The sequence below is a fragment of the Carassius gibelio genome, chromosome A4 (assembly GCF_023724105.1).
Source record: "Carassius gibelio isolate Cgi1373 ecotype wild population from Czech Republic chromosome A4, carGib1.2-hapl.c, whole genome shotgun sequence".
In the NCBI taxonomy this organism is placed as follows: domain Eukaryota; kingdom Metazoa; phylum Chordata; class Actinopteri; order Cypriniformes; family Cyprinidae; genus Carassius; species Carassius gibelio.
In genome coordinates this window covers 22,502,705-22,530,188 of record NC_068374.1, presented here as the reverse complement: position 1 = coordinate 22,530,188, position 27,484 = coordinate 22,502,705, and the positions used below count along the sequence as shown (strand labels likewise).

Here is a 27,484-nt window from a genome sequence, read left to right as displayed (position 1 = left end):
TTAGTTGCATGCAATTATGCAGTATTAAAATGCTTTTATCCTCCAGCAGGCCACAACACAGCATTTAAGAGTGTATGTGTGCCATATACTAGCACTGATGCAATAAATTGAGACTGTTCACTTTTATGAAAATACAAATGGGAACTTTGAAAAAGCCCCATCTATGAAGGTCAAGACTAACATTTGCTCAAACCCAGTCATGGTCAGGGTAAAGCATTTTCTGAATTTTCTACCCCAGATATCACTTTGAGGATTGAAATCTGCCAACATAATATTCATCGGCTATAAGGTAACGTCTTAGCCATTAATCACTTCTGAGCTGTGCCTGAAGCCCAGAAGAGTGATGTTGAACAATCCATTCAAAAGACTAAAAGTTTTACTTTGGTTTGACCATAATGATGGTGTTCCTGCCCTGTAACATGTGATATCTCACAATAAGTGCATATTTAAATGACACAATTGACCATTCGCAAAGACCCACCTCCCTTAGTTACTGTTGCTAAGCCTGACAAGCCATGGCGCTCTTACGACACACATCATCACGCAGTGAAAAAATACAGGACATTGAAACATGCCAACAGTCAAGACAGAACAAATTAGTTTTGGAATGAAGCAAAATCTCAGCTTTAAAATCTGGCCTTTTTTTTATGTAACCATAAATGCTGTTTTGTGGCTCTTTTAATGTGTCATGACACTGTAGTGTCACATGAACTGATCATTTATTTCTCTTTACTTCTTAAAGCACAACATAAACATGAATGAACATCAGAATCTCAGTTATCTAGTTTCTTATATTTTTTAAGTTCACTTCCACCGACATTAATCTACTTTCCTGTCTGGTTTGTTTGTCAGACAAAATGGCAGACCACCGTTATAATTGGTCAGATCGCCTGTCAATCAAACTTATGGCGAAAGGTCAGTTATACTAACAATAGAAACGTTTTTCCTTTGGCTTATTTTTTGAAGTTTCATACACAGATGACAATGTTCCCCATTCACATGGATCCTCAAACGGCTAAAAAGGCTGTATTACACATGCCAAGCCAGTAGTTGGCGATGTCACTTTGAGTTCATTTAACTTTGAGTTCACTACTTTGCATGTGCATGATGTCACCGCTTTCACAAATTCACATTTTTGTAGTTTACAGGGAGAGGATAACAGAAATGAAAAAATAAATAAATAAATAAATCATTTTCCCAAATGCTCCCAAAAAGGCTGTTACTGTGTACACGAATGGCCAAAACAACATACAAAACTTCTGTTTTTAGTTGTAAATGGTTTTTGTTTCACTTTTTTTTTTTATGTTCTGAAATAGTTGTTAGCTCATTGCTACGATCTTGCTTTGTTTTCTAGATGGTTGCTAGGGTGTTGCTTAGTGGTTCCTAGGGTGCTTAAATCACCATTCAAAGTGATGTAAGCACAGTAAGGACAGTAAGGCATTCTTACTGTCTCAGTGTTTCAGAATCAAAGTCTAGTCAGCTCAAAAAGTAATTGCTAGGCAAGTTATGCAAAGAAGTCTAATACTTTACTAACAATCAATGCTGAGTGAAAGATCTTTGGCTACAACTTCCTCTTAGTTGTGTCTGAAGTCAAGAGGTGGTGGTTAGGTCAGGTTAGGGTTAGAATGAGGTCAGATAAACTATAAATGGAGTGTCAGCCTATTTCAAGTAAAGACTAACAGACCAAATAGTTCTTTGGAGTTGTAAAACTGGTTATTTTGGCAAAGGATGATAGCTATGGACATTGGACACATGTTAAATATTATGCATTGAACACACGCAAATACTGAGCAGAATAGTTGGGGAATTCCATTTTATACAAAATGTGATTCGTCGAAGCTGTCAGCAGTGCCATATTAAGGCCAACAAATGTGAGGACAATATCTGTCCTCTTTCTTTCCCCCATTTCACCTTGCTCACCTTTTTAGCCTGGGTAAATAAAACGGTTTACTTTAGCTTGCAGATACCATGATCAATCCATGTCTGTCAATACTGAGAACAGCCATCATAATGGTGGAGTTAACATGCATGTTCTGCCCTATTGATTCATGCTAATGTATTGAAGGGTTGTTCCATTTTTTCACCCTCCTTTCTAAGCCGTTTTTGCCATGTTTGCTCAATCTGTGCAGGCCTAAGGATGTTTAAAGCCAAATATGGTCTATGGTTTGAAGATTCCTAAAGCTTTTCCAGCCGAGCGGCCAAAACTCTAAATTGTAAAAGGAAAGAGGTTGGTTAAAAAGAAAAAGAAAGGAAACATTGGCGTAATGGAGTACACAGGTCCTTCCTGTGTTCCTTTATAAACAAATGTGAATTTCATTTTCAAAATGAGTCTTTAGTCTACATGATTGCGTTCACTTGGCTCCCTCCAAATTCCAGTAGGCTACTTTTATAATAATACTATCTCAAAATGTTTTTTGGGGACATTTTGGGATAAAATATGCCAATTTTCATGAGATTCATCCCAGTCTTTCCATTATTTGTTTTAGGTAAATCAGCATGCAACACTCTGGCTTATATGCATGCATGTTTATGTATAAGCGAGGGGTGCCTCGTGTTAAGGTGAAAGGTCACGGGGGGCCCCAAGGGGATCGGTGACAGGTGAAGATGTGGCCATGTGCTAATTGGGGCAAAGCAGCCATTAGCATGACGGGGAGGTTAACGTGTTAAGTTACAGCTCCTGTGGAGAACCCTGTGCGGTGCCAGAGAAATACAGCACTGTAACCGAGCCCTATCTGACGCAGAGATACAGAGGATCTAAGCCTGTTGATCAAATTCAATGCTGCCAAGAGAGCTGCCCTATCTGAACTCTGTGCTAATATTTTGCTGTAGCAGAAATCTGACAGAACAGTAAATTGTATAACCAATAAATGTGAATTGAAGCCCAATCATATTCAAACAGGGAGGCACTTCTTTTTCTTGCAGACTTTCTAAAGGACCTGCTTTGTCCTCTGCTGGCCTCAACAGTTTCATTTGTAAAGTTTCATTTAACAAGTTCATTTATAAATTATTCATTTTTATTCACTAACTGTAAAGTTAATGGCAACTACCGCATCCAACTAATAAATGAATAGTAAACAATCAAAAATAATCATTTAATATTAAGTATACAAATAATTTACAATTGTATACATTTAGTTCTGTTGGTAAATTGCATTGCAATTGTTAATTATTATTTATATTATTAAATGATGCATTTTAAGGAATTTCTATTCGTATTTTCATTTTTATTTCGTTAGATGATAACACTCAAAGTATGCCACAAATTGGGGCTGTATTATAATTTTTATGACAATTATTTTTATGACACTTTCATGCACAGGAGAACCATTGTAATAGTGAGGCAGAGAAAGCTCTTCTCTGACTGGCGACCCCAGGGGACAGATGTGTTGAAGGATTTAGGGGGAAAATGGCAGCCCAGCAAATGCAAATTGATGTAGTGAGTTGCTAACAGTGCTGTCAGTGTGAAATGCAATGCATGCAGGTCTTCTTCCCCTCTGCCGGTATTTATAAATGCTTATTGAATGAGAGTGCTAGTGTATTTGTGTATGTGTGAGTGTGTAAGCGTGCATTCTAGAAGCCGGAGGAATGTGCCTAATGTCAAGAGGACAGACTGTCTGACGACTCTGTCGCATGTTACCCTAAAGTCTGGGTGGTCGAGATTAGTTAAGCGCATCCCAACCTGCTTCATGGGTTCACCTGATCACCCTAAATCAAAGTTTCTTACAGTGTCTGTAGAAAACGTAAAAAACAAAACAAAACAGGGTGTTTTGGGTGATTTCTAGTGTTATTTTTAATATTACTTCTACCATTACAGCATTTATTACTATTTATTATCAGTTTTTATTATTTCATTTTCAGTTTTCATTTGACATTTTACTTTTATTTGCTTTTATGCGCTTATTATTGTTACTATTCTTTTTTTAGCTTACATTTTTCAGATTTACCTAATGATTTTAGCATTTAACTTCAGCTCCCCCCCCCCCCCCTCCATTTTATTTCAGTTCAAGTTAACGATAAGATAGCTGAAGTTCAATTCACTAAACTAAAAATGAAAGTAAATAAATACAAGAGCACATATTAATTGCATCATATTTTGATCACCCCAACACTGTTATCCGCTATCATAAAATACACCGTGAAGTCAGAGAAGTTCAGCGAAGAGTTGTATGCAGAAGGCTTCTGAGAGCAAAATGGAAATATTTCCATGACTTTCTAAAGTTTATAAATGGAGAATATACCTGTGAAATGTAAGATATGCATTGAGGAAAACACATTAAACAGTGCAAGTATCCTATCTGTCAGTAGCGTGTGTCTGTGACAGCATCTATAATAAACTATACGTGTTAACTATATCTTACGAGTTATTTCAAAGCCCTTAATATAAGCATGTCTCATGTTTAGAGTGAATTGAATTAATCACTTTCCCTGCAGCAGCTTACTCTGCATCCTCCGCTATTAATCAGAAATACTTGTATCAAATACTGTATATCAATATTAACGCTATTGCCTCATGCCATATTGCTTATAAGAAATATAATGATATATTGTACAAATTCTATATATACCGCCCAGCCATAGTTGATAGGTTGTTGAAAACTAATAACATAACTGTAATGGTAGCAAGTACCAATCAATTGAGAGCCTTCATTTTTCTATCTTACATCATGTTAGATCATGCAACTGAACCAGGGCCAACAACCATATTGTGAGCTTTAATGAGGATGATGTATACGGTTGCCTTGACAGAGTCATCGAGTAAATTTGAAATCACTTACACATCACATGTGTGAGCTTAAACATGTGGAACCAAACCAAATGAACATGTTATTGTCTACACAGCGGCAGCTTTTGAAAGGGGTTTAAAGACATTTCTTGAAGGCCAGGGGCAATTCATCTGGGGACTTCAGCCACTTGCTCCCTGTGGAGCAATGGCATCAGTAGCGTTCTGAATGAATGGGACATTACCTTTATATTTGCATACAGTTCATTTATGCATACCAGCTCTTAACTTTAAGGTGATGAGGGGCAAGTTAACAAAAGCTGCTGCTGTAATTGGAGCTTAAGCTGGTAAAGCAAAGTTAATGGAGCCTGGAAAACTTTGGCTTGAGTTTTGAACTGCAATTAGTGTCTCTCAGTAGGTTCATGCAATGGTTTGTCCACCATTTACTTTGTTTTACTTTCAAATTACATGGAAAATCTGAGCTCCAGTCTGAAATCAGTTGTAATGATTCTAATCTGAAAGGAAGCTGATTTCTGGTTAATGTATTGGCAGCCGAGACAGAGACGCTTCAGTGACATTAGCAGGTAACCTAAAGACATTTGGCATCGTGACTTTAAAATAAGTCCAGGTTCTCTTGTAAAATAGCTCAGCTGATCTCAGTTTTATGATCTCTCCAAGAGCAAACCTGATCCTTGTAAGGCTAACAGACTGATGGTATTCTGTTAGCCAGCTCTAAGAACCTGATGATACTCTGATCTGATTACATTTAATGCATTTAACATTTACTTTTGGTTGTTGTTTTGAACTTCATTCCACAAGTAAAATGGATTAGACTTCTCCTACTACTTTTGAGTTGAGTAAGAACTGAGGCTTATGATTTTTACCTGAAACAGATGTGCAGTCTCATCTACTACTGTTCAGCCAATTTTTTTAGTGGGCGAAATACAGTCATTTCTATGTAATCAGGAATTTTATGTGAAGGTGAGATATTTCCCCAAACATATTAGATTCTAGGTTTGAGTTGTTCATGTAAATAGTTCTATGGTATTTTGTCCCATATATATATATATATATATATATATATATATATATATATATATATATATATATATATATATAAAATAAAACTAGCTATATGAAATGATAAAAACGTCCTATTCATCGGGAAGAAGGAGGCGGGAACTGGCGCACAATCAAAACGAAACTTTAATAATTCAAAATAAACCCAAACCGGCGCACCAGCCCCTCACGGACGACTGGTGCGCAAAAATAAAAAGCGAACATAAAATATTGTCCAGGCCTGGTCCTCTCTCGTCCTTCACGGTCGTCGCTCCAGTTTTATATCCTTCCATCTCCTACGTGGGACTCGATACCGGCGGTGGGGCGCAGGTGCAGCTCATCTCCAATCACTACACCTGGCCTCACTCCTCGTTCCCACGCCTCTCGGCCCCACCCCACTCGCCACAGTATAATCATTTATTCAAAAATAATTCTACAATTGTCTTGTAAAGCTACATTAATTTGGAATGTAACAGCAGATAGGTTTCTTTTTTGTTTGTTTGACAGGACCAACATGTTTACTTAATTTGATCTCAGTTTTAGCATCCAGGTTTTTATCACTGAGGTAATGTCGCTTTACAATGCTAACATGAACTAAGCAAAAACAGTATTGACAACAATGGGTTGGTAATGGGTTTAGCAAAAGATATGGATTATTTGATCCATGTCACGGTGAATGTTTACTCATTAAACTCTTAAACCTACCAGCGGTTCTCTAACCTTGTAACCTGGTGCCCCGAACATGCAGTATGGATTTCTCTTGAAGTTTCTGTTTTATGTTTAAACATATGGTCATGCATACCTTGATGGTCACCTCTGAGCAGATTGAGACCCATAACCCCTTTCATGCTGTTTAATAATGGATGTTTAAGAAGTTTCTTAGCACAAATGGACTTTGTTCCAGTTCTGATCGACTGCTCTGTATAAATGACAACAAAAAGGTTCTGAGTGGAATGAGGAGGTGGAAACTCATATATAACTAGCTGGCATGTTGGAGGTTCTTAGTTCATCTCTTGGTTGGCTGCTCAAAGCTTGCTGTTACTAAAGGTCTGAAAACAATTTAAAATCCTTGAGACTATCTCCTATACATAACATAACACACATAACTGTTTTATACTGTCGACTACGAGTTCAATGTGTTATCACTACATGCTTTTTGCAATAGAACAGCAGCCTTTCACAGCTGATTTAAAGGGAAACAAATTATAGTATAATAAGAATCAACCATCTGGTATTGACTACACAAGCTCATAAGTGACTTTGATCAACATATATCAAATTTCAAACCAATGAAGAGCTCAGGAAAAGGCCTAGACATAATACTTCTGTGGAAAACATTCCCAGCACTTCTCCGTCAATACAACCCTCCACCACACCATCGGCAGTTTAAAGAGTAGGGATACACAATAAATATTGGCTGATATTTAATGTGCATCTTTTCAGTAAAGCCGGTTCTGTAATCATCGGTAAATCTCTACACGTGCTTGATTTTATGTGGAGCAGCATTTACTACACAGAGCCGTGGTTCACTGATAAGTTGCGCCAATCTACAATCATATTTCAACCGATATTTATCGTGCATCCCTATTAAAGCGCAACATTAGTCACATGTCATGGTCAACCGTATCTACAAAACAACACCCAGAATGCCTCCTCCAGGACCAATCCTACCAGGATTTGTGTCAATCCTACTAGGATGTGTGATGAGCATCTCCTACATGGTTAAATCTTACTGATTTAACCATGCAGGAATGTGGTCCAGCCCATGACTAATACAGCATGTATGTTGGGAAATATCACAAACAAAATGTATTCATTATTAAAAGCTCTCTTGACATGTTTTAGCCTGGGGTTAAACGTTTCATATCGAACTTTAAAATATGGAGTATGGTTTTGATTTGCTTGACGCTGATTCATATTCATCATGCATGAACTGCTGACAGTGAGTTTGATTGCTGGAATGGGTTGAATGCGTTGACGTCTACCAAATTTCCACAATGTAGCATATCTGTGCATTCTTCATCTTTTATCCACTCTGAGATCAGAACCCTCATCAATAGTCCCCTACATTAGTCATGATTGGAATAAATAAATATGTTTTTAAATAAATAATATGCTTTAAATTGTTGTTTACCATTACAAAAAAATGCTTATGTGTTTTGTAATTCCCTTTTATTGATGACTGGGTTCTCCAGGCTTTTGCTTGAGCTTTTATAGTGTCTGGAGTCTGGACCTGTTCATTTATTCACAAAACATTAAAAATACTCAGCTTTGTGGGTGTTGAAATCTGTTTGCAACATTGAAGCTTCTCAAAAAACAAATGAAATTGAACAGCAGCATTTAATTATACCTCAATATAAATAAAGACTTATAAAAAATAAAAAAAATCCAATGGAATTTTCATTTCCATCATCCAAACAATCCTGACTGTCCAATGTTAAACACATGAGAGAAAGGATAGGATAGTAATTTTTGGCTTAACTATCATCACACTTTTGAGAACTATAGTTAGTAACATCACTATGTTTAAAATCGAGTGTGATGTTGCTTTTATTCAATAGTTCAGTAAACAAGAAGTTAATCTTTAGTAATTTACCTTTTGGATATTAGCTTTTGTTGCGGTCACATTAGCCAAATTTCAGATGAACTGTCAAAAAAGGTCAGCTAAGGTGGGGGGGGGGGGTTCTAATTATTTGTCCATTTCGAATTATTTCGAATTACCCCTGAAATCCCCCTCAAATTTTGGGACAAAACGTGGCCCATCGTTTTAAACTGGATTTTTCTTTTTTAATATCTTGACCATTCATATTTGTCATTGACCCAAATATATTATTGTAATCCTATTTGTCATACTGAAATATCAGATGACATCTGAAAACACTGCCTTTTCAAAAGTATTCAGACCCTAATAATGTCTCATTTGGATGTGGCTGCCAAGCTTCTCTTGCAGCAATCAGTGTTTCTGTGAGGTGCACACTTCAGCTTTGGAGAAAGTTCATGATCCAAAACACAGGGACAAATTATCACTGCAGTGGCTCTTCGACAAAAAGATGAATGCTCTCCACTGATGCAGTGTCGCAGTCAAAGCCTTGATCCCAAACCAACTGGCCTGGCACAGTTTGAAAACTGTATTGAAAAAGTGCCACCTAACTAACTCAAGCTACCTGGAGCGAATCTGCCTAAAAAATGGGCTGTAATGTTAAGATAATAGCACAAAAAGCATTCTTCAGTTTGAAAAAGTTAAGCTATAAAAATATTTTACAGCCAATCAAAACTGTTTGCGACTTTAAAGCACAAACTGCAGTAATACACTTTAGGAATTAACATCTGGGAAATATTTTGTGCCGCACACACGTCAAGAAAGAAACTTAACATTAAGTTACGTACTTTAAGATTTTTGAGCAACACAGCATTGTCATATTAGATAGAGCCTGAAACAAAAGCTGAAATGTGCTGAAAAATTAAAAGGCACCTGACAACGCAATTTTCCCAAACTAATTTTTTTTCTTTTAATGAGTCTGCTGAATAGGGTGAAATGGGATTTTGGGATTTCTGTCTGAGGTTACAGAAGCTGCATGTTTCTAATTAGTCTCCTGAAACCTAACCATAAGCGGGATTTCTCTCTTTTGCTCCCGCATCAGAGATATTTTATTGATTGCTTATTTCCTCACATATGCTTCCTCCACCGTATCATCGGTCTTCATTCCCCTCCGTCTGGTTCTCAAGCACTCACTTCAGTCTTGCCCTGAGGAGTTCTTTCAACAGTAATAATGCCACTCTTATCTTACTAAGATGCTATCAGTGGCGCTTTGAAGCCTGGCTGATATAATCTGTTGCTCTCTACACCACTTTTTATTAAGCCTACATTAGAATGACGAGTAAGACAAGGCCTAATATAATCCCATAATAGTCTGGCGAGACATGCTGTCTACTGTCAATGTTGATCGAAGAGCCTAGGGTTATCTTCACCTTGTCTTGTGTGCTGGTCCCTTTAAATCTATGGAATAATTCAAATCCGTTAAAAAAAGGTGGGAATTGCACACGTTTCGTGTTTATAGGCAGCTTAGTGAACTTCCAAACCTATTTGGCAGGCATACGGACATCTTATTCGAACGTGAAACGTGAAAGAAAATAAATTGGTTGTAGATAAGAGAAATGGGACATTCATTGGGACTAGTTGGAGTTATCTTGTCACTGAAGAGAAAAATAATAAGGGGTTGTATTTAGAATCATTGTCAATGACCAATGTGGCCTCCACTTCTCTATACATTAGTGAATAACTAATGAGAAACAGCAATTAATATTCCTGAGTTTGGTCTTTGGAGAGTTTGATGGTATGGTGAAGGGCCTTGAGTCTTTGTATAAGTATGAGAGTATGTGTGTGTGTGTGTGTGTGTGTTTTGGAATAAGGCTAAAGATTGGCAAGTAAACACTAAAACCTCACATACAAATGCAAAGAACATGTTTGTGTTTGCATTACAGAAATACAGAAAACCCAGTCTTTTGAATTCTACACTTTGTCTGAGAAGGCCATGGACTATAGAATCCTTTTCATGGATGAGGATCAAGACCGTATGTATGTCGGCTGCAAAGACCATGTACTCTCGATGGACATCAACAACATCAGCCAGACCACACTGAAGGTGAGAGAGCAGTCAAAACCTCTCTCGATCCACATGAAATGCAGCACAACAGTTCTGCAGCCGTAGAAACCAATGGCGACCACATTTCTTTCCTTCTTATTTGACTAATGGGAGTGTGGCAGTTTGGTTAAACAGAGCTGGCTTTTGAGCAGACAGCTTGAACACAACTGGCAAAGATTATGGAAGTTTATCTTTCCTCATTCAGCAAAGGCTGGCAAAACTCTAGAGATTCATTGCATTCCACTGCAGGGATCAACCCCAAACATGAGTTCACGAGTAAAAGCCTCACCCAAGCTGGAGTACAATACAGAATGAGTTAAAGTACGTCTACTTTAACAACTGGATAAATGACTACTAGACTTTTTTTTTTTCATGAAAGTCTAAGGAGAAATTTGGCAGAATGTCTAGGCTGCCCTTGTGCATATAATGAACAGTGACTTTTGATCAGTTTAATGCTTGCTTAGTTTGTCAAGTTTTATTAAAATTCTAAATCAAATATTGATTAAATTTTTTTAAAATAAATTTGCTTATTACATTTTTGATTGTGTAGTAGTACCATTAGACGTGCATTGTAACATAAATTTGTCAGTCAAAATAATATAACAATTTTTTCATTGTTTTTTTTCTCAGATCTTCTGGCCGCCATCCACTAGTAAGGTTGAGGAGTGTCAGATGGCTGGCAAAGACCCCACAGTAAGAACATTGACACTTTTAAACTCTTGGGATGTTATGGTTGGCCAGATCTTTTCTGCCACTAATTCACGGAGAATACAGCATTATTGATTCAACTCCTATTTGTCTGTTTCTTGGTGAAGTGACCGTCCAGTGAATCCAGTGAATATCGGCAATTAATTAAACTTGTCCCAAATCAATCATAAGAGCACCAAGCATGAGCTGATTTTAAATCAGTGTTGGATCAGAAACAGATGGTTCTTGATCAAGTGCCTAAAAGCATGAGCAATATATGTTCCCTATATGTTGTCTGCAGCACAATGGGGGGCCACATCTTCTATTTGTCATCAACTACGTGTCTTAAACCAAATTAAATGCAGGAACGGACTTATGTTCTCAACCGGCCAAAGAAAAATACTGTGCTTCACACCCATACCACAATTTATCATTTTAAACCTGTATTTTATATACTAATGAAATACATGAATTGACTTGTGCGCTGAACTGAAATATTAAATGAAGTTGTATATTTTAATTGCAAGTGACTGGAAAACAGGGCAAATGAATGTAAACCTATCTACTTTTTGACACTGAGATGAGCGAAAATGTCCCAATTTACTGGTTTATGGCCAAATATTTTAATTTATAGCCACAGGAGCGGCAGCGTGTGACCTCACTTGATCTGAATCCTTCTGCATCATTTGGGAAACACTAAGATGTTTCTTTAACAGAGCTGTAAATGATATGAAGACGTGTTTATGGAGCTGAAGGAAAAGGATTCCTACCATAAATTAGTAGTGAATACAAGCCAGTAGAAGATACAGTTATAATGTTGATGTGTGCCACAAAAAAAAGAACTATTAATGAAGAACATGTGAAAGAGATCAAAGGGAAATGGGAGGAGTGGATGGTTGGGTGTGTGCTATTGGAAGTGCTGTTAATTTTCTGGAGTTGCTCTTGAAGGACTCGTGTGTGCGCAAGCAAACCGAGAGCTCATGCAGCTGCTGTTTTGACACACTTTGCCAAGTTCCTAACTGCTCCCTTGGTGCTTTTCTTTCTCTACTCATCCCTCTCTCACTCTTTCTTTGGGCTGGATCATGTGCAGTCAGTTTAGTTTGGGATTCCCATATTCTAAGATAGGCCTTGAATTCCTATATAAACTTTAACTTCTTCAGTGGATCAAAATAAATTGTCTTTTTGTCTTTCAAATTGTAATCTGAATTGACATTGTCAGGTTCAAATAAGTGTATCAGCTTGCTAATAGAATTATGTAGCACTAAATGACTTTCAAATTACACTCAAAGAGATTTTAGTCTAACTTTTAAGAACAAGAACACTGATCTCTCCCTCTCTCTTTTGTTCACCTCAGCATGGATGTGGAAACTTCTTACGAGTGATCCAGCCATATAACAGGACGCATCTGTTCATCTGCGGCAGTGGAGCCTACAGCCCAGTGTGTGCATTCGTTAACCGCGGCAGGCGTCCTGAGGTCAGTTTACACTTACTAATGAAAAGGTTATTTAGTTCAGCTTCACCTTACTGGGTGGGCCACTGGTGCAATGAATAACGTGTCTGACCATGGATCAGAAGATTCTAGGTTTGACTCCTGGCTGGCTCGCTCTGTGTTCATTTTGGGGGAAGTCGTGGTCTAATGGTTAGAGAGTCGGACTCGTAACCCAAAGTTTGCGAGTTTGAGTCTCATACCGGCAGAGATTGTAGGTGGGGGAGTGAATGTACAGCGTTCTCTCCCACCTTCAGTCCCATGACTGAAGTGTCCTTGAGCAAGGCACCAAACCCTCAAATGCCCCCCCGGAGGCCACAGCAAGAATTTGCTTTCCACTGCTGTGTGTTCACGGTTTGTGTGCGTTCACTGCTGTGTGTGTGTGCACTTGGGATGGGATAAATGCAGAGCACTAATTCCGAGTATGGGTCACCATACTTGGCCACATGTCTCGTCACTTTCACTGCTTCAGATTTCTAAAATGCTGTATTGGGAAATAGACTGTAGGCATATATTCCACTAATTTCCTGGTACAAATGAATGTATGTATTGCTGTAAAGTTCAACATCATACTTCCTTTAAAAAGCCCTTGACAATTTAGGCCAGAAAGGGAATAAAGGTAGTCAGGAGTTCAAAGATCAGGTGAGACAAAATGAGATTAGGCAAGACATGGCAATCGAGAGGAGAGCAAATAAAGCCCAAATTATACTTCAGTGCGCAACATAAATTTCATCACCAGAACAGTACTTTTCCTAAGCGTGCATAAAAAAATTAAAACCTTGAGATAGGATGAGACGAGAGGGGACCAGATGAGATTAGGAGCAGTCCTGCTAGCCATCAGCTTGTTTTCTATCATTCTTTTTTTGTTGTTTGAAAAGCATTTTACTCTCTCAGCCCTCTGTCTGTGTCCACCTCTATTGGCTGCACACCAGCTGGACTATTACAGAAGATGAAAACTCTGCAATAGGGTGACCTATGACCTTTAAAAGTGTGCAGAGTAGCTTTGAGACATAATGACATGGCCACCCTGGAGTGACCATGTGACTCATCTTTGCCTATAGTTGCGTGTGATGTAAAGAGCCAATTCGTTAATGAATACACATGTCCCCGGGACAAATTAGAAGCTCTACCACCAGCAGAGGCTCTCTACGTCTCTGGTTTCTCTCACTTCACGTAACTGCCCAACATCTTGACCCCAAAGGAGAGGATTGACTGGCCCGGCAGTCGGAAACCTGGAAGCCTCTGGGCAAGTCTGTCCAACCAATCAGAAGAAAGCTAGAACCACTGCACTAATGAGTGCTAGGAAATTACTCAGAAATCTTTTTATATAGACTGGCTGTGAAACATTTCGGATCGAGCTGAAAGTTTTGATGATGGTAAATGGGATAAAATGATAACAAGAGCATATGTCGATTATTTGACTTAAAAGGTCAACTTTGCAGAAAGACCAACATATAAGGACTGAGCACTGTCTGTTTTATCTGGATGGTTTATGTGAAATAGATTTTTTGAGTATGTGTGAAATGAGAAATTTTATGTTTTTGGTGTCATTGGCAGGAGCAAGTGTTCCAAATCTCTTCCAGAGCAGAATCAGGGAAAGGAAGATGCTCTTTTAACCCACAAGTCAACACCGTCTCGGTCATGCTCAGTAAGTGCTGTGTGTCTGTAGTGTTTTGTGTGTTTAACCACAGGTGCCGTTTTGTCTCGGACACGTATAACAATTTCTCTGTGATCTCTTTGTTCATGACCCTATAGTGTCATAAAAACAAGTAATTTTGTTGTGTTTCGAGGGTGTTGCCTTTCAACTAGCTTTTTAGTTTTATTTTAAGCTCTTTTGTATTGGTTTAACTGTAATAACCCTGAAACACATATGCACTCATATGAGAACTAACTGCATGTGCCACACATACATGCCTACAAAAATCACATACGCACACCTAAATATAATGTTATGAGTCATCGATGAATCATCTGTATATGAGAAAAGGTTTTAAGTGGTTATACTATTAAGTAAAAGTTCCTACCCGTCTAGACAGCAGCAAAGACTGACAGTCCTTGACATGACAGCCTACAGCTTTCTCTGTCGGATGTCCGTCTGACAATTTCCATCATACACTTGGCCCTTAGACATGTCAACCATGGGCCCCAGCAATATGGGGTGATGAAGTGATGGAGTAGTGCACTGATGAAAGGAAGGAGAGATTTGGGGAATGGAGACTTGAGCAGGTCATTAGTGGAGCACACCGCAGAGAAAAGCACAGCCACAATAAATCCATAGGTCTCACATTCAACAGACAGATGTGCTCAGCCAGTAGCAGAAACCACTTTTTTTTTTAAGCGTTTGAGTTTACAAAATAAATGTATTTTAAACGGGGCTGTCAAATTTAATGTTGACGCACAGGATTAAATGTTTAATAGCGTTATTTAAAAAAAGGAAATTACATTAATGCATTTATTTGATTTGAGATTATGACTTTTTCAATCTGTTCTGTGTAATTATTAAAACGCGACTAGAACAGATCTCACACACACACACACACACACACACACACACACACACACACACACACACCCTATAGCTAAGCACTCATTTAAAATGAATGTAATATTTTACAAGTAACTTACTTATAAATCAGTCCCAGATAGAATATTTCATATATGTGAAATAATTTGTCGTTTTTATTTTATAGTTGACTTTCAATAACATTAAATTATTGAAGCTCCAACAAATCACCAACAAAAATCTCTGTCAATCACAGAAATGTTAAAGCAAAAACATTTCGTACATGCAATCAAGTGCCGTAAAGGTTTTATTATTGATTTATGTATTATTTACTTTTTATTTATTTAAGTGTCTTCCACATCAGTACATTTTAAAATGTGGAACTGAATGTATTACAACTATCTACAGAAATAGATTACATTATATAATATATAATTTAAAAGTTCAAGAAAATTCAAATTCACAATGATCTACATCAGATGAATCCTACTAAATTATTTGAATCTATTTTCTTTCCTAGTTTAATTCCCCAACCTTCCTATTCATCTGAGAAGATATAAAATCCATACCTAGCACAATGAAAATGTGTAAAGAAAATCTGTATAAAGCAACAGTGGGACACTGATTCTGTTTGTGGTTAGATCAGGAGCTGTTCTCTGGCATGCACATTGACTTCATGGGGACAGACGCGGCTATCTTCAGGAGCCTGACCACAAGGAACGCAGTGAGGACGGACCAACATAACTCCAAATGGCTGAGCGGTACAAACCATATGTGATTTTATCCATCTACATTATTATGACTGTTCTTTTAGAAAATTGGGCATGTTTTCTTGAAGCTACAAATAATTATTTATGTGGAGCATTAAATTACATGTTCACCTTCCATGCCATTTCGGTAAAACAGTACACCACAAAGTAAAAACCTCCTTTCCCATGTCAAAGGAAATAGCTGAAGACAGGGCGGACTTAATATCTGTTCACAATCATTCCACCAGGAAAATGAAAGCATACATGCATGATGGTTTTCTCAAGACGTCAACATTTTTCTTTAACACAATGAAATGCATGTTTGGTCAGGGTCTGTAGGATGCAGTTTCTTAACTCAGTTCACCAGCAGCTATATTATGTTTCATATAAACTTAGGCATTAGCATCATGCGGAGAGGTTGGATTCTTAAGGCAAGAAATGATACAGTACAATCTTCTTATTCTCTTTTGTGGTTGATGTCGAGCAAATTGAGTGTTTAAGCTGTAGTTATTCTTCTATTTTGACTAGAGCCAGTGTTCATTGATGCCCATTTGATTCCTGATGGCTCAGACCCAAACGACGCCAAACTTTACTTTTTCCTGCGCGAGAGACTGACAGACAGTAGTGGAAACACTAAGAACATCCACACTATGGTGGCCCGAGTGTGCCCTGTAAGTCAAGTTATGCAATCATGTTCAGGGAGGTACATTTGTTTTAAATGAATTTCAATCAAGTGCAATCTCAATCTTATTTTGAATATGAGTATCATTAATATGAAATGTATGATATATAAATGTATTAGTAATTTTTTGTGTGTCGTTGTAAATTCTATTTAGAATGACACTGGTGGTCAGCGCAGTCTGGTGAACAAGTGGACCACGTTTTTAAAAGCTCGGCTGGTTTGTTCAGTTCTAGAGGAGGACAGTACAGAGACCCACTTTGATGAGCTCGGTGAGACCACACACACACACACATGCTGGGTTTCTATTTTTTAAGGGGGCATTCCATAGGCACAATAAACTTTCTACTTTACAAACTGCATTTTCTATCCCCTTACCGTAACAAGAAAGAAAAATATATGTATACACTCACTGGCCACTTTATTAGGTACACCATGCTAGTACTGGTTTGGACCCCCTTTTGCCTTCAGAACAGCCTTAATTCTTTGCTGCATAGATTCCAAAATGTGTTGGAAACATTCCTCAGAGATAATTGTCCATATTGACATGATAGCATCACGCAGCTGCTGCAGATTTGTCGGCTGCACATCAATGATGCGAATCTCTCGTTCCACCACATCCCAAAGCTGCTCTATTGGATTGAGATCTGTTGATTGTGGAGCCCATTTGAGTAAAGTGAATTTACAGTCATGTTCAAGAAACCAGTCTGAGGTGATTTGAGCTTTGTGACATGGTGCATTATCCTGCTGGACGTATCCATCTGAGGATGGGTACACTGTAGTCATAAAGGGATGGACATAGTCAGCAACAATACTCAGGCAGGCTGTGGCATTTAAACAATGGTCAATTGGTACTAAGGGGCCCAAAGTGTGCCAAGAAAATATCCCCAACACCATTACACCACCAGCAGCAGCCTGATCCATTGAGACAAGGCAGAATGGATCCATGCTTTCATGTTCTTTACGCCAAATTCTGACCCTAACATCTAATTGTAAGAGCAGAAACGAGACTCATCAGTCCAGACAAAGTTTTTCCAATCTTCTATTGTCCAATGTTGGTGAACCTGTGTGAATTGTAGCCTCTGTTTCCTGTTCTTAGCTGACAGTAGCAGCATACGGTGTGGTCTTCTGCTGCTGTAGCCAACCTGCTTCAGGGTTTGATGTGTTGTGTGTTCAGAGATGGTATTTTCATGGCATTTTCATCCACACAACTGCCACTCACTGGATATTTTCTCTTTTTTGGACCATTGTCTGTAAAAACCCTAGAGATGATGGTGTGTGAAAATCCCAGTAGATCAGCAGTTTTTGAAATACTCAGACCAGCCCATCTGGCACCAACAACCATTCCACGTTTAAAGTCACTTAAAATCCCTTTTTTCCTCATTCTGACGCTCAGTTTGAACTTCAGCAAGTCATCTTCACCACATCTAGATGCCTGAATGCATTGAATTGCTGCCATGTGATTGGCTGATTAGCAATTTGTGTTACCAAGCAATTGAACGTGTACCAAATAAAGTGGCTGATGAATGTGTGTGTGTATATGTATATATGTTTTATATATATACATTGCCATATATTTTGGGACTAGAAAAAAAACATAAGGGACCTTTAACTCCATTGTATCCTAATTAGATGCAGTCTTGACCTGTATTAAACCCAAAACACTCCTTCAAAAGCTTTACAAATTTCACAGTATAATTAAACAGCTTGCTATAATTACTGGTCATTAATCATAAACCAGCCATTTTGGTGTTTTTCAGTATCCAACAACGGACCTCGGAAGTTTGTAAATCTTTTCACCTCATTAAAATCCTATTACGATCATAAAACACTCAGCACAAACCGTTTACACTGGAGAGTTAAAGCCTGTGATGGATTTACACACTTTCACCTGTTTTGTTCTTGTAAAGCCAAACTAGAACCGTGTCACAATGTTGTAGGACAGATGTTCGGCTATCGAGCGAGTGTTTGTCTCTTTCTTTCCAGAGAATGTGTTTTTATTGGAGACGGACCGGGGCCTCCTCATCTTTGGAGTTTTCACCTCTACAAGGTAAAGCCAATAGCAATATTGAGCTTGCCGCTAATGTGTGTATAAATATGCATGTGCATGTTTTTATGTGTGTATTTGCCAAATATAGGTCAGACAGGGTTGGAGCTGAGGGGATGACAGGGTTTCTGGGAAAATGTGATCACACCTGAGAGCGGTAAATGAAGGGAAAGGTCACTCCTTTACAAACAAATATCTAATCTTAGTTCATCCAATAGCTTTTCACTCTGATGAATTTAATATTTTTATTATAAGGAGGACTCACTGAATGATTTAAATGGATCAGTGTGTTCTCACGGAGTCAGTTTAAATGTTTTTGTTGGCCCTTAATCGCTCAGAAACATTCACACAGTACTTGGAAGTTATTCGTTTTCATGTAAATAAAAAAAAAATAGCCACAATATTCAAACTAATATGAGTTTAGAAATATTTTTTCTTACATTTACATATTCTATTCTTTAGATACTTTACATATTGTGATAAAGTTCATTATTTTCCATAATGTAATGATAAAAATTAAACTTTCATATATTTTAGATTCATTGCACACCAACTGAAATATTTCAGGGCTTTTATTGTTTTAATACTGATGATTTTGGCATACAGCTCATGAAAACCCCAAATTCCTATCTCAAAAAATTAGCATATCATGAAAAGGTTCTGTAAACAAGCTATTAACCTAATCATCTGAATCAACTAATTAACTCTAAACACCTGCAAAAGATGGCTTTTAAAAATTCACAGCCTGGTTCATTACTCAAAACCGCAATCATGGGTAAGACTGCCGACCTGACTGCTGTCCAGAAGGCCATCATTGACACCCTCAAGCAAGAGGGTAAGACACAGAAAGAAATTTCTGAGAATTTTCCAGAGTGCTGTATCAAGGCACCTCAGTGGGAAGTCTGTGGGAAGGAAAAAGTGGGGCAAAAAACGCTGCACAACGAGAAGAGGTGACCGGACCCTGAGGAAGATTGTGGAGAAGGACCGATTCCAGACCTTGGGGGACCTGCGGAAGCAGTGGACTGAGTCTGGAGTAGAAACATCCAGAGCCACCGTGCACAGGCGTGTGCAGGAAATGGGCTACAGGTGCCGCATTCCCCAGGTCAAGCCACTTTTGAACCAGAAACAGCAGCAGAAGTGCCTGACCTGGGCTACAGAGAAGCAGCACTGGACTTTTGGACAAATTTTGCATGTCATTCGGAAATCAAGGTGCCAGAGTCAGGAGGAAGACTGGGGAGAAGGAAATGCCAAAATGCCTGAAGTCCAGTGTCAAGTACCCACAGTCAGTGATGGTCTGGGGTGCCATGTCAGCTGCTGGTGTTGGTCCACTGTGTTTTTATCAAGGGCAGGGTCAATGCAGCTAGCTATCAGGAGATTTTGCTATCACAGGCTGATTGCCTCCATGCCACGCTGCATTGAAGCAGTCATTTCTGCAAAAGGATTCCCGACCAAGTATTGAGTGCATAACTGAACATAATTATTTGAAGGTTGACTTTTTTTAATTAAAAAAACTTTTCTTTTATTGGTCGGATGAAATATGCTAATTTTTTGAGACAGACATTTGGGGTTTTCATGAGCTGTATGCCAAAATCATCAATATTAGAACAATAAAAGACCTGAACTATTTCAGTTGGTGTGCAATGAATCTAAAATATATGAAAGTTTAATTTTTATCATTACATTATGGAAAATAATGACCTTTATCACAATATGCTCATTTTTTGAGAAGGACCTGTATACTGTTATACTATTTAATTGATAAATACTATTATAATATTTAATTTGATCTAATAATATGAGTTTATAAATGTATTTTTATTGCACATTATTAATATATTTAATTACTATTATTGTAAATGTTTGTATATATTCTAGATTGTAAACATTTGTATCTATTATACAGTATAGTATACTCTGAAATATATAATTTATATTTACTTTATAATAATTTATAATTTTCTTACACATAATATTTATATAATTTTTATAAAATGTTTATAAAAATATTTTCTATATTTTAATGTTGAAGTCTTCAACACAAAAAGGATGGCAGACTGCGTTTTATATAAATAAGAGGTCAAAAATAAATTCTAGGGGCAAACGTCTCTTTAAAAAAATAATAAAGTAATGCCAGTTTTAACACTACCAACAGGCATAACTCTGGATAATATTGGATAAAAAAATGTTTAAGTACAGAAGTCGTTTGATTGTAGCACATTTAGAGACGTTGAAATGCCTTTGTTTTTCCTTAAGAGAAAGATCCGAGAAGCCAGTGGTCTTCATTTATTATCTCGTTGTTTAGGCAAAACAGTTCAGATATGAGGTGTCATTTGGGATATTTGCTATGGATCATTTCATTATGCTTGTTATGATGGGTTTCTTTGGGTGTATGTAAGTTGTGGTTTAATGAGGTGAGATTTCGTTCAAGGTTTCCGAACTGTGGTTTATTCTCCAACCTCGTTGAATCGCTGTGGTTTTCCTAATGAGGCCAATCCAAACAGCGACAGCTTCTCTGCCCATGACCTGCTCTGCTATTTGTCATTATATTTTGCCTCTTTCCCCTTGTTTTGACATCAAACAAAGAAACGCTTTGTCTTGCTGTCTGATCAAAATCTACGATGTCCAGCCAAACCACACTTCAACCAAAGTGGTGTTCCCTTTCCTTTACGCTGCAATTTTCCACCGTCTGTGGATCGAGTCTCCAGTGTAACTGTGTTACATCATCCCTTCCACCCAAATGTTTAGGAAGGATGCGCAAGACCGTCTCTTTCCCATCTGACTTGCTTCATGTTAAATTGGTCTGTGTGTTTTGTGTTATTCCATCCAGTTCTGTGTTCAGAGGTTCTGCTGTCTGTGTGTACAACATGGCCGACGTCCTGACGGTCTTCAACGGACCGTTTGCACACAGGGAAGGGCCCAACTTCCAGTGGGTGGCTTTCCAGGGCCGGATCCCATACCCACGACCGGGAACCGTGAGTCACACACATTAATGTCTCTCTGTGTATAATGCCATTAAACTGAGTAAATATTTGTGATTCACACTTTAGTTTAAAATGCAAATAATTACAGGGGAGGAATGTTTGCTGAAATAATCATAATCATAATCTTATTTTTAGTTTAGTTTAGTTCATACATGAAATCTGGTCTGTCCTCAGTCATCCTTATATTTCAAAGCCATTTATTTTTTAGAGAAAATAGTAAAAATTGATTATAAATCAATATATATATTAATATATATAAAATATTGTTTTTCAAACCTCTAGCTTATAATTCATGGTAAATTATTTTTATATATAAGAAGTGACCCTTTTTAATCAATATTTGACTATAAAATAATATCACTATATACACATATATATATATATATATATATATATATATATATATATATATATATATATATATATATATATATATATATATATATATATACAGTTTTTTTTTCCTATTCATCCTCTGACTGAAGAACTTATATTTTATGGTAATTTATTTTTTAGATAAAAAAAATTATTATATCTTATATATACACAATTTTATTTATGTAATACTATATAATCATCATAACTATTATTGTGTGTATTTCTATTATAAAAACAAACTTAAACCTAAAATTAATAACGTTTTGTACTTTTAGTATTAGGAGGAACTTTTAAAATTAAGCACACTAAGTAGATAAAGATTCACTAATACTAGTTTGAGTCTGAGTGACAAGAAGACCCAGTTAAAGTGACAGAGCATTCATAATCTAAAGCATGATTATCTAATCCTTCAATTGTTTGATCCTCTTCCTGTCAGTGTCCTGGTGGCGCGTTCACCCCTCATATTCAGAGTACTAAAGAGTTTCCAGATGATGTGGTGACGTTCATGAGGAATCACCCCGTCATGTTTAACCCCATTTACCCGGTCGGCAGGAAACCTCTTGTGGTGCGGACACATGCCGATTATAAATACACCTCTATAGCTGTGGACCAGGTCCCCGCTGCAGACGGACACTACCACGTTCTATTCCTGGGCACAGGTACAACCCCACATCATGACAAATCTCAAGAAAAATAAGCGACTACACTAGAACATTAACATTCTGAAGAGTTACAACCGTCAAATGAAAATAATTCAAATGTTCCAAAACAGATTTCAACCACTACCTCATGTAATCTGTCTGTGTAAGGAACTGGCACACTTTACTTGACTGCTAGTTGACCTTTTCAACAGACTAAGTAGCTTTTTCCAACTAAAAATGAGAAAGGCAGAAAAGTTGGAAAATCTTTTACCGACTGATAAGGTTTTACTAAAAGTATTTTATCAGTTAAATTATGCATTATTTAATATACTTTAAAATGATACTGTGCTTTTATCAATTATGCAAGTAAGCACACACTCGACTCGATCTGCTTCATGCCATAACATACATTTTAAATTATACAAAAAACATACCAGAGCAATGCTCCTTATAATTTAATGTAAAATCTCATATTAATGTAATCTTATATTCATCTGTTTTTCCAATTAATTTTAAAACGGCGTTTTAAGAGGAGCGTTGCAGTAGTTAGTTCCCATGCTCATGAAATGTTGAGCTGTGGTGCTAATGTAGGTGATGTAGGTTTTAATCTGGCCTGCAACATGTCCCATTTAATATAGATCTATATCATTTCTATACTATATTTTAAAGCAGTGGTTCTTAACCAGGAGGCCTGGATCCATTATAAGGCCTCAACAAACTTCCAAGGGTGCCGCAGGATGACTTAATATTATATTGACTTTAATATTTCAGTACAATGCAGATTCATATTCAAATTATTATTATTATTCAAAAAATTAAATACTCTAATTTAATTATATTGCTAAAACATTATTCATAAAATCAAGAAATATAACAAATAATTTCAATTAATTTTTTTTAATTTTTTTTAGCTTACCCCAGCAGAAATATTGTGGTAAATGTTTTCCTTTATACGGGGGCCTTTAAAAAATTATGTTGAATAAAGTGGGGCCTTTGATTCAAAAAGGTTGATAACCAGTGCTGTAAAGTGTATTCAATACTATAATAATAGAATATGTTTCAATTAAACTAAACAAAAAAATTAAATAAAGATTCTCTACCACTTCATTCCTCTCAGAGATAAAACAAATATATAAAAAAGATCATACAGACATAAATCGGTCTGCCCTGAGCACCTCTAGGGGGCAGAGAATCTACACAAGCTGCACAGTTATTATCAACTAATCATTTTTATCATAAACCTCTTTTTTCTATGTCCTCTGTATTAGCTAAATGGAAGAAATTATGATTCCTGCTGTAAGACAACACAAGAAACACTATTAACTTTTGGGCTGGCAATGGAAGAATGAGAGAAAGAGAGTGTGTGTGTGTGTGTGTGTGTGTGTGTGTGTGTGTTTGAGAACAGACTCAGAGACACGACAGCAGACATGCTCTGTAGTTACTAGGGACATTTGGAGAGAATTCAAAATCACAGCTGTTTGTATTTGCATGTCAAAATTCCTGATGGAAAGCCAGGAGCATTGTGCGCAGCGACCTGCTTTCTCCTTGGCAGGGTTTCGTCTAGAAATGTTGGCTATTTAAAATGGGAATTTCCAGGGTTTGAGCTGAATTCCCCATCGTCCATTTCTCTGAGGGTCTGCAGCAAAATATACACCCCTATCATGAGCTCACAGAATTAACGAGCTTGACAATTAATGGTCATTAGCAGCAAGTGGCATCAAATTCACCACTCAAGATATCCAATCATTTCCACCAAGCAGATGACCAAAAATAAAAAGCTTAAACTTACATTAAGTAGGGCCACGGGCCATATCTAGGGATTAGTGGGTGGGCTCTTATGACATGAAAATCATCTAGCAACCACCCAGAACACCTAGGCAACCACACATTTTCCTCTGAAGTTTAGTTTGCAGATCCGTTTCTCAGAACAGACGTTCAACAACACCAAAAACCAACCCAGACATGCACACTAGCTAAAAGATTTCAAAGAGAAAATCTGTGAACAATAGAAAGTTCATATGCGGTTCAATCCCAGACCGCATTACTGAGGTTGTTTTTGCTTTCCGGACTGTCCAATGCTCTCCTGATGCTCTGATATTCTGCTCACAGATAAAGGCACAGTACAGAAGGTCGTGGTTCTGCCGTCAAACGGCTCTCTGGATGAGGATCTAATCCTGGAGGAGCTGGAAGTGTTTAAGGTCTGAGTTCTCACCACATATCAAAGTATCTAAAGAGGAGACTGTAGGAGCAGAGCTGGCAGTGCCACAAAGCGTTTATTAAACTCAATGTTATTCTAAGGGAATGCAGATTTTTTTTATAGAAACAAAGACTGGGCATGAGGAAAGGAAAAGGTTACCTTGTGTCGTTTCTTATGATCTGCTTTGAGTGGCTCGAAATCGAAATGATCACAAAGAATCAATTCATGGACTATGTAATGCCACACACAGCTCAGTTAAATCTCAACACAGTCACAAATTGGCACATCAAAACTCAAAACCAGCTGAAATAGGCAATTTCTCTTACATTATTTTCTTATTGTCTTATCACATCCATGATGGTTGCACCACACTGAATCTACACTGTTGAAAATAATTTCATAAAAAATATCAAATTCTTACAGTTACACCACCTTGATATTTTTACTACAAAAAATACTGTTGAAATGTAATATATAAATGTGTGTATATATATATATATATATATATATATATATATATATATATATATATATATATATATATATATTTATATATAAATAATGTATTTTTTTTTTTACATTTAACTTCATCCAATTACTTTTTTGATTTTCAGAAGCAATCTCCTATCACCGACCTAAGAATCTCATCTAAAAAGGTAACTAGTGGGAGTGGCAGAGGAAATGTTGTTGCTTTAATTCTGCGTAATTATCTTGTCACCAGTCCTGTGGTTTAAAGGAGCAGCTTTTGAGATATCTGGCTCGTTTTCGTTACAGCAACAGTTGTATGTTAGCTCTGAGCATGGAGTGTCCCAGGTGTCTTTGCACCGCTGCAACGCATACGGCTCTGCCTGTGCGGACTGCTGTTTAGCGCGGGACCCGTACTGCGCCTGGGATGGGCTCAGCTGTTCTCGATTCTACCCTACTAGCAAGAGGTACACAGACACACACACTAACACCCAGGGTGGACAAGGGTGGCATAAACGACAGCAGCAGTGGGGCAGAAATAAATGATGAGACACTGCTTTGGTTTCATTTAGTCATAAAAGCAGATACATAGTCTGGGTCGAAAGATTATTCATAGAATTTGAATAAACCTCTTAACCTACATATTCAAATTCAGTGTCACATTTAAAGAGTTCTGGCTTAAGATTTTCCTGGCAGACGATAAAACAGATGAAAAAAAAAAAAAAACATTGAGGGCTAGAATATCAGAGATTTGAGGGCAGACATTTCTAATTTGGGCCAGTGATTAACTACCCTAGCAAGTGCATAGCAGCTCAAGTAAAAATCCCTCAGAACACTTTAGTAACAGTGTGGCAACACTTCAGAAACCGACAAGTCTTCAGAACTCTGACCGCACACATACTGTACAGTCTGTCAGTCAAACAGAACAGCCCTCATATAACATATTCATGAGTATTTAAACTGTGGCTTCTTTCAGAATGGGGCGTTAATCTGATACCTTAGCCAAACTGTTTTTTTTTTTAATGCCAGATGTTTTAATAATGGAAAATGTTTGTAGAAGGCACAGCCTTTTTTTGTTTTTGTTTTGAGAAATTAATCAAATTTTACTTTCATGACAAAGAATGTGTTTTATAAAAACTAAATTGTGCAAATATCCAGGCACTGATGTTGATAAAAAGTGAGAGAATGTAAGAGTGAAAGATAAAAATGCATACAGGTGCATCTTAAAAAATGTGAATTTCATGGAAAAGGTCTTTTTGTAATTATTTTTTTTTTTAAAAAGCTAACTTTTTTATATTCTACATTCATTTCACTCAAACAGAATTCATTCTGATGGTTACGATCTACAGCTTAGGGAAAAAAAATTCAGTATCTCAAAATATTAGAATATTCCATTTAGAGCTTGATTAGTTTGATTCATTTTGAGCATAAATACTGCGTACCTCTTGGGGTAGTTTAGAACATACAACCACAATTATGGGAAAGACTACTGACTTGACAGTTGTCCAGAAGATGTTCATCAACACCCTCCAGAAGGAGGGTAAGTCACAGAAGGTCATTACTGAAAGGGCTGGCTGTACACAGAGTGCTGTATCAAAATATATTCATAGAAAGTTGACTGGAAGCAAAAAAAATTTAGTAGGAAAAGGTGCAAAAGCAACAAGGATCATCACAGCCTTGGGAAGGTTGTGAGGAAAAGCTTATTCAAGAACTTGGAAGAGTGTCACAGGGAGTGGACTGAAGCTGGAGTCAGCGCATCAATAGTCACCACTAGGGGTGCACCGATCGAGATCGGCCGATCGTTATGCGCATCTCGTCAGTAAAGCCGGTTCTCTAATCAGCGGTAAATTCCATCAGGTGCGTGATTTCACATGGAGCCATTGTTAACTGAGAAGCTGCGCAAATCCATGTTCATTTTCAGTGTTTATTTGCACATCTTCTCCGTTAACAACGGCTCTGTGTTAAATCACGCACCTGATGGAATTTGCCACTGATTAGAGAACCGGCTTTACTGGTGAGATGCGCATTAACGATCGGCCGATCGCGATCGGTGCACCCCTAGTCACCACACTCAGTGGTCTTCAGGAAAAGCGCTACAGCTGTCACATTCCTAAAACAAAGCCACTCCTGAAACAGAAAAAAAAAAAACATCAGAAGCATTTCACCTGGGGTGGTAGGAAACGAACTGGACTGTTGCTCAATGGTCCAAAGTCCTCTTGCAGTCTGGAGGAAGACTGGAGAGGCACAGA

The 27,484-nt window shown here is 37.5% G+C and overlaps 1 protein-coding gene across 1 annotated transcript in view; it reads left to right on the top strand.

The window, feature by feature from the left end:
* sema3c (sema domain, immunoglobulin domain (Ig), short basic domain, secreted, (semaphorin) 3C) overlaps positions 1–27,484 on the top strand; it is a 43,984-nt gene that overhangs the window by 8,462 nt on the left and 8,038 nt on the right. The window contains exons 3-15 of the mRNA XM_052577071.1: positions 10,262–10,422; positions 11,053–11,115; positions 12,464–12,583; positions 14,153–14,243; positions 15,740–15,859; positions 16,376–16,518; positions 16,684–16,798; positions 18,513–18,576; positions 21,401–21,545; positions 22,369–22,591; positions 24,683–24,771; positions 25,385–25,426; positions 25,545–25,702. Of these exons, the coding sequence (XP_052433031.1) occupies positions 10,262–10,422; positions 11,053–11,115; positions 12,464–12,583; positions 14,153–14,243; positions 15,740–15,859; positions 16,376–16,518; positions 16,684–16,798; positions 18,513–18,576; positions 21,401–21,545; positions 22,369–22,591; positions 24,683–24,771; positions 25,385–25,426; positions 25,545–25,702 (1,534 nt within the window). The remainder of the gene's footprint in view (positions 1–10,261; positions 10,423–11,052; positions 11,116–12,463; positions 12,584–14,152; positions 14,244–15,739; positions 15,860–16,375; positions 16,519–16,683; positions 16,799–18,512; positions 18,577–21,400; positions 21,546–22,368; positions 22,592–24,682; positions 24,772–25,384; positions 25,427–25,544; positions 25,703–27,484) is intronic.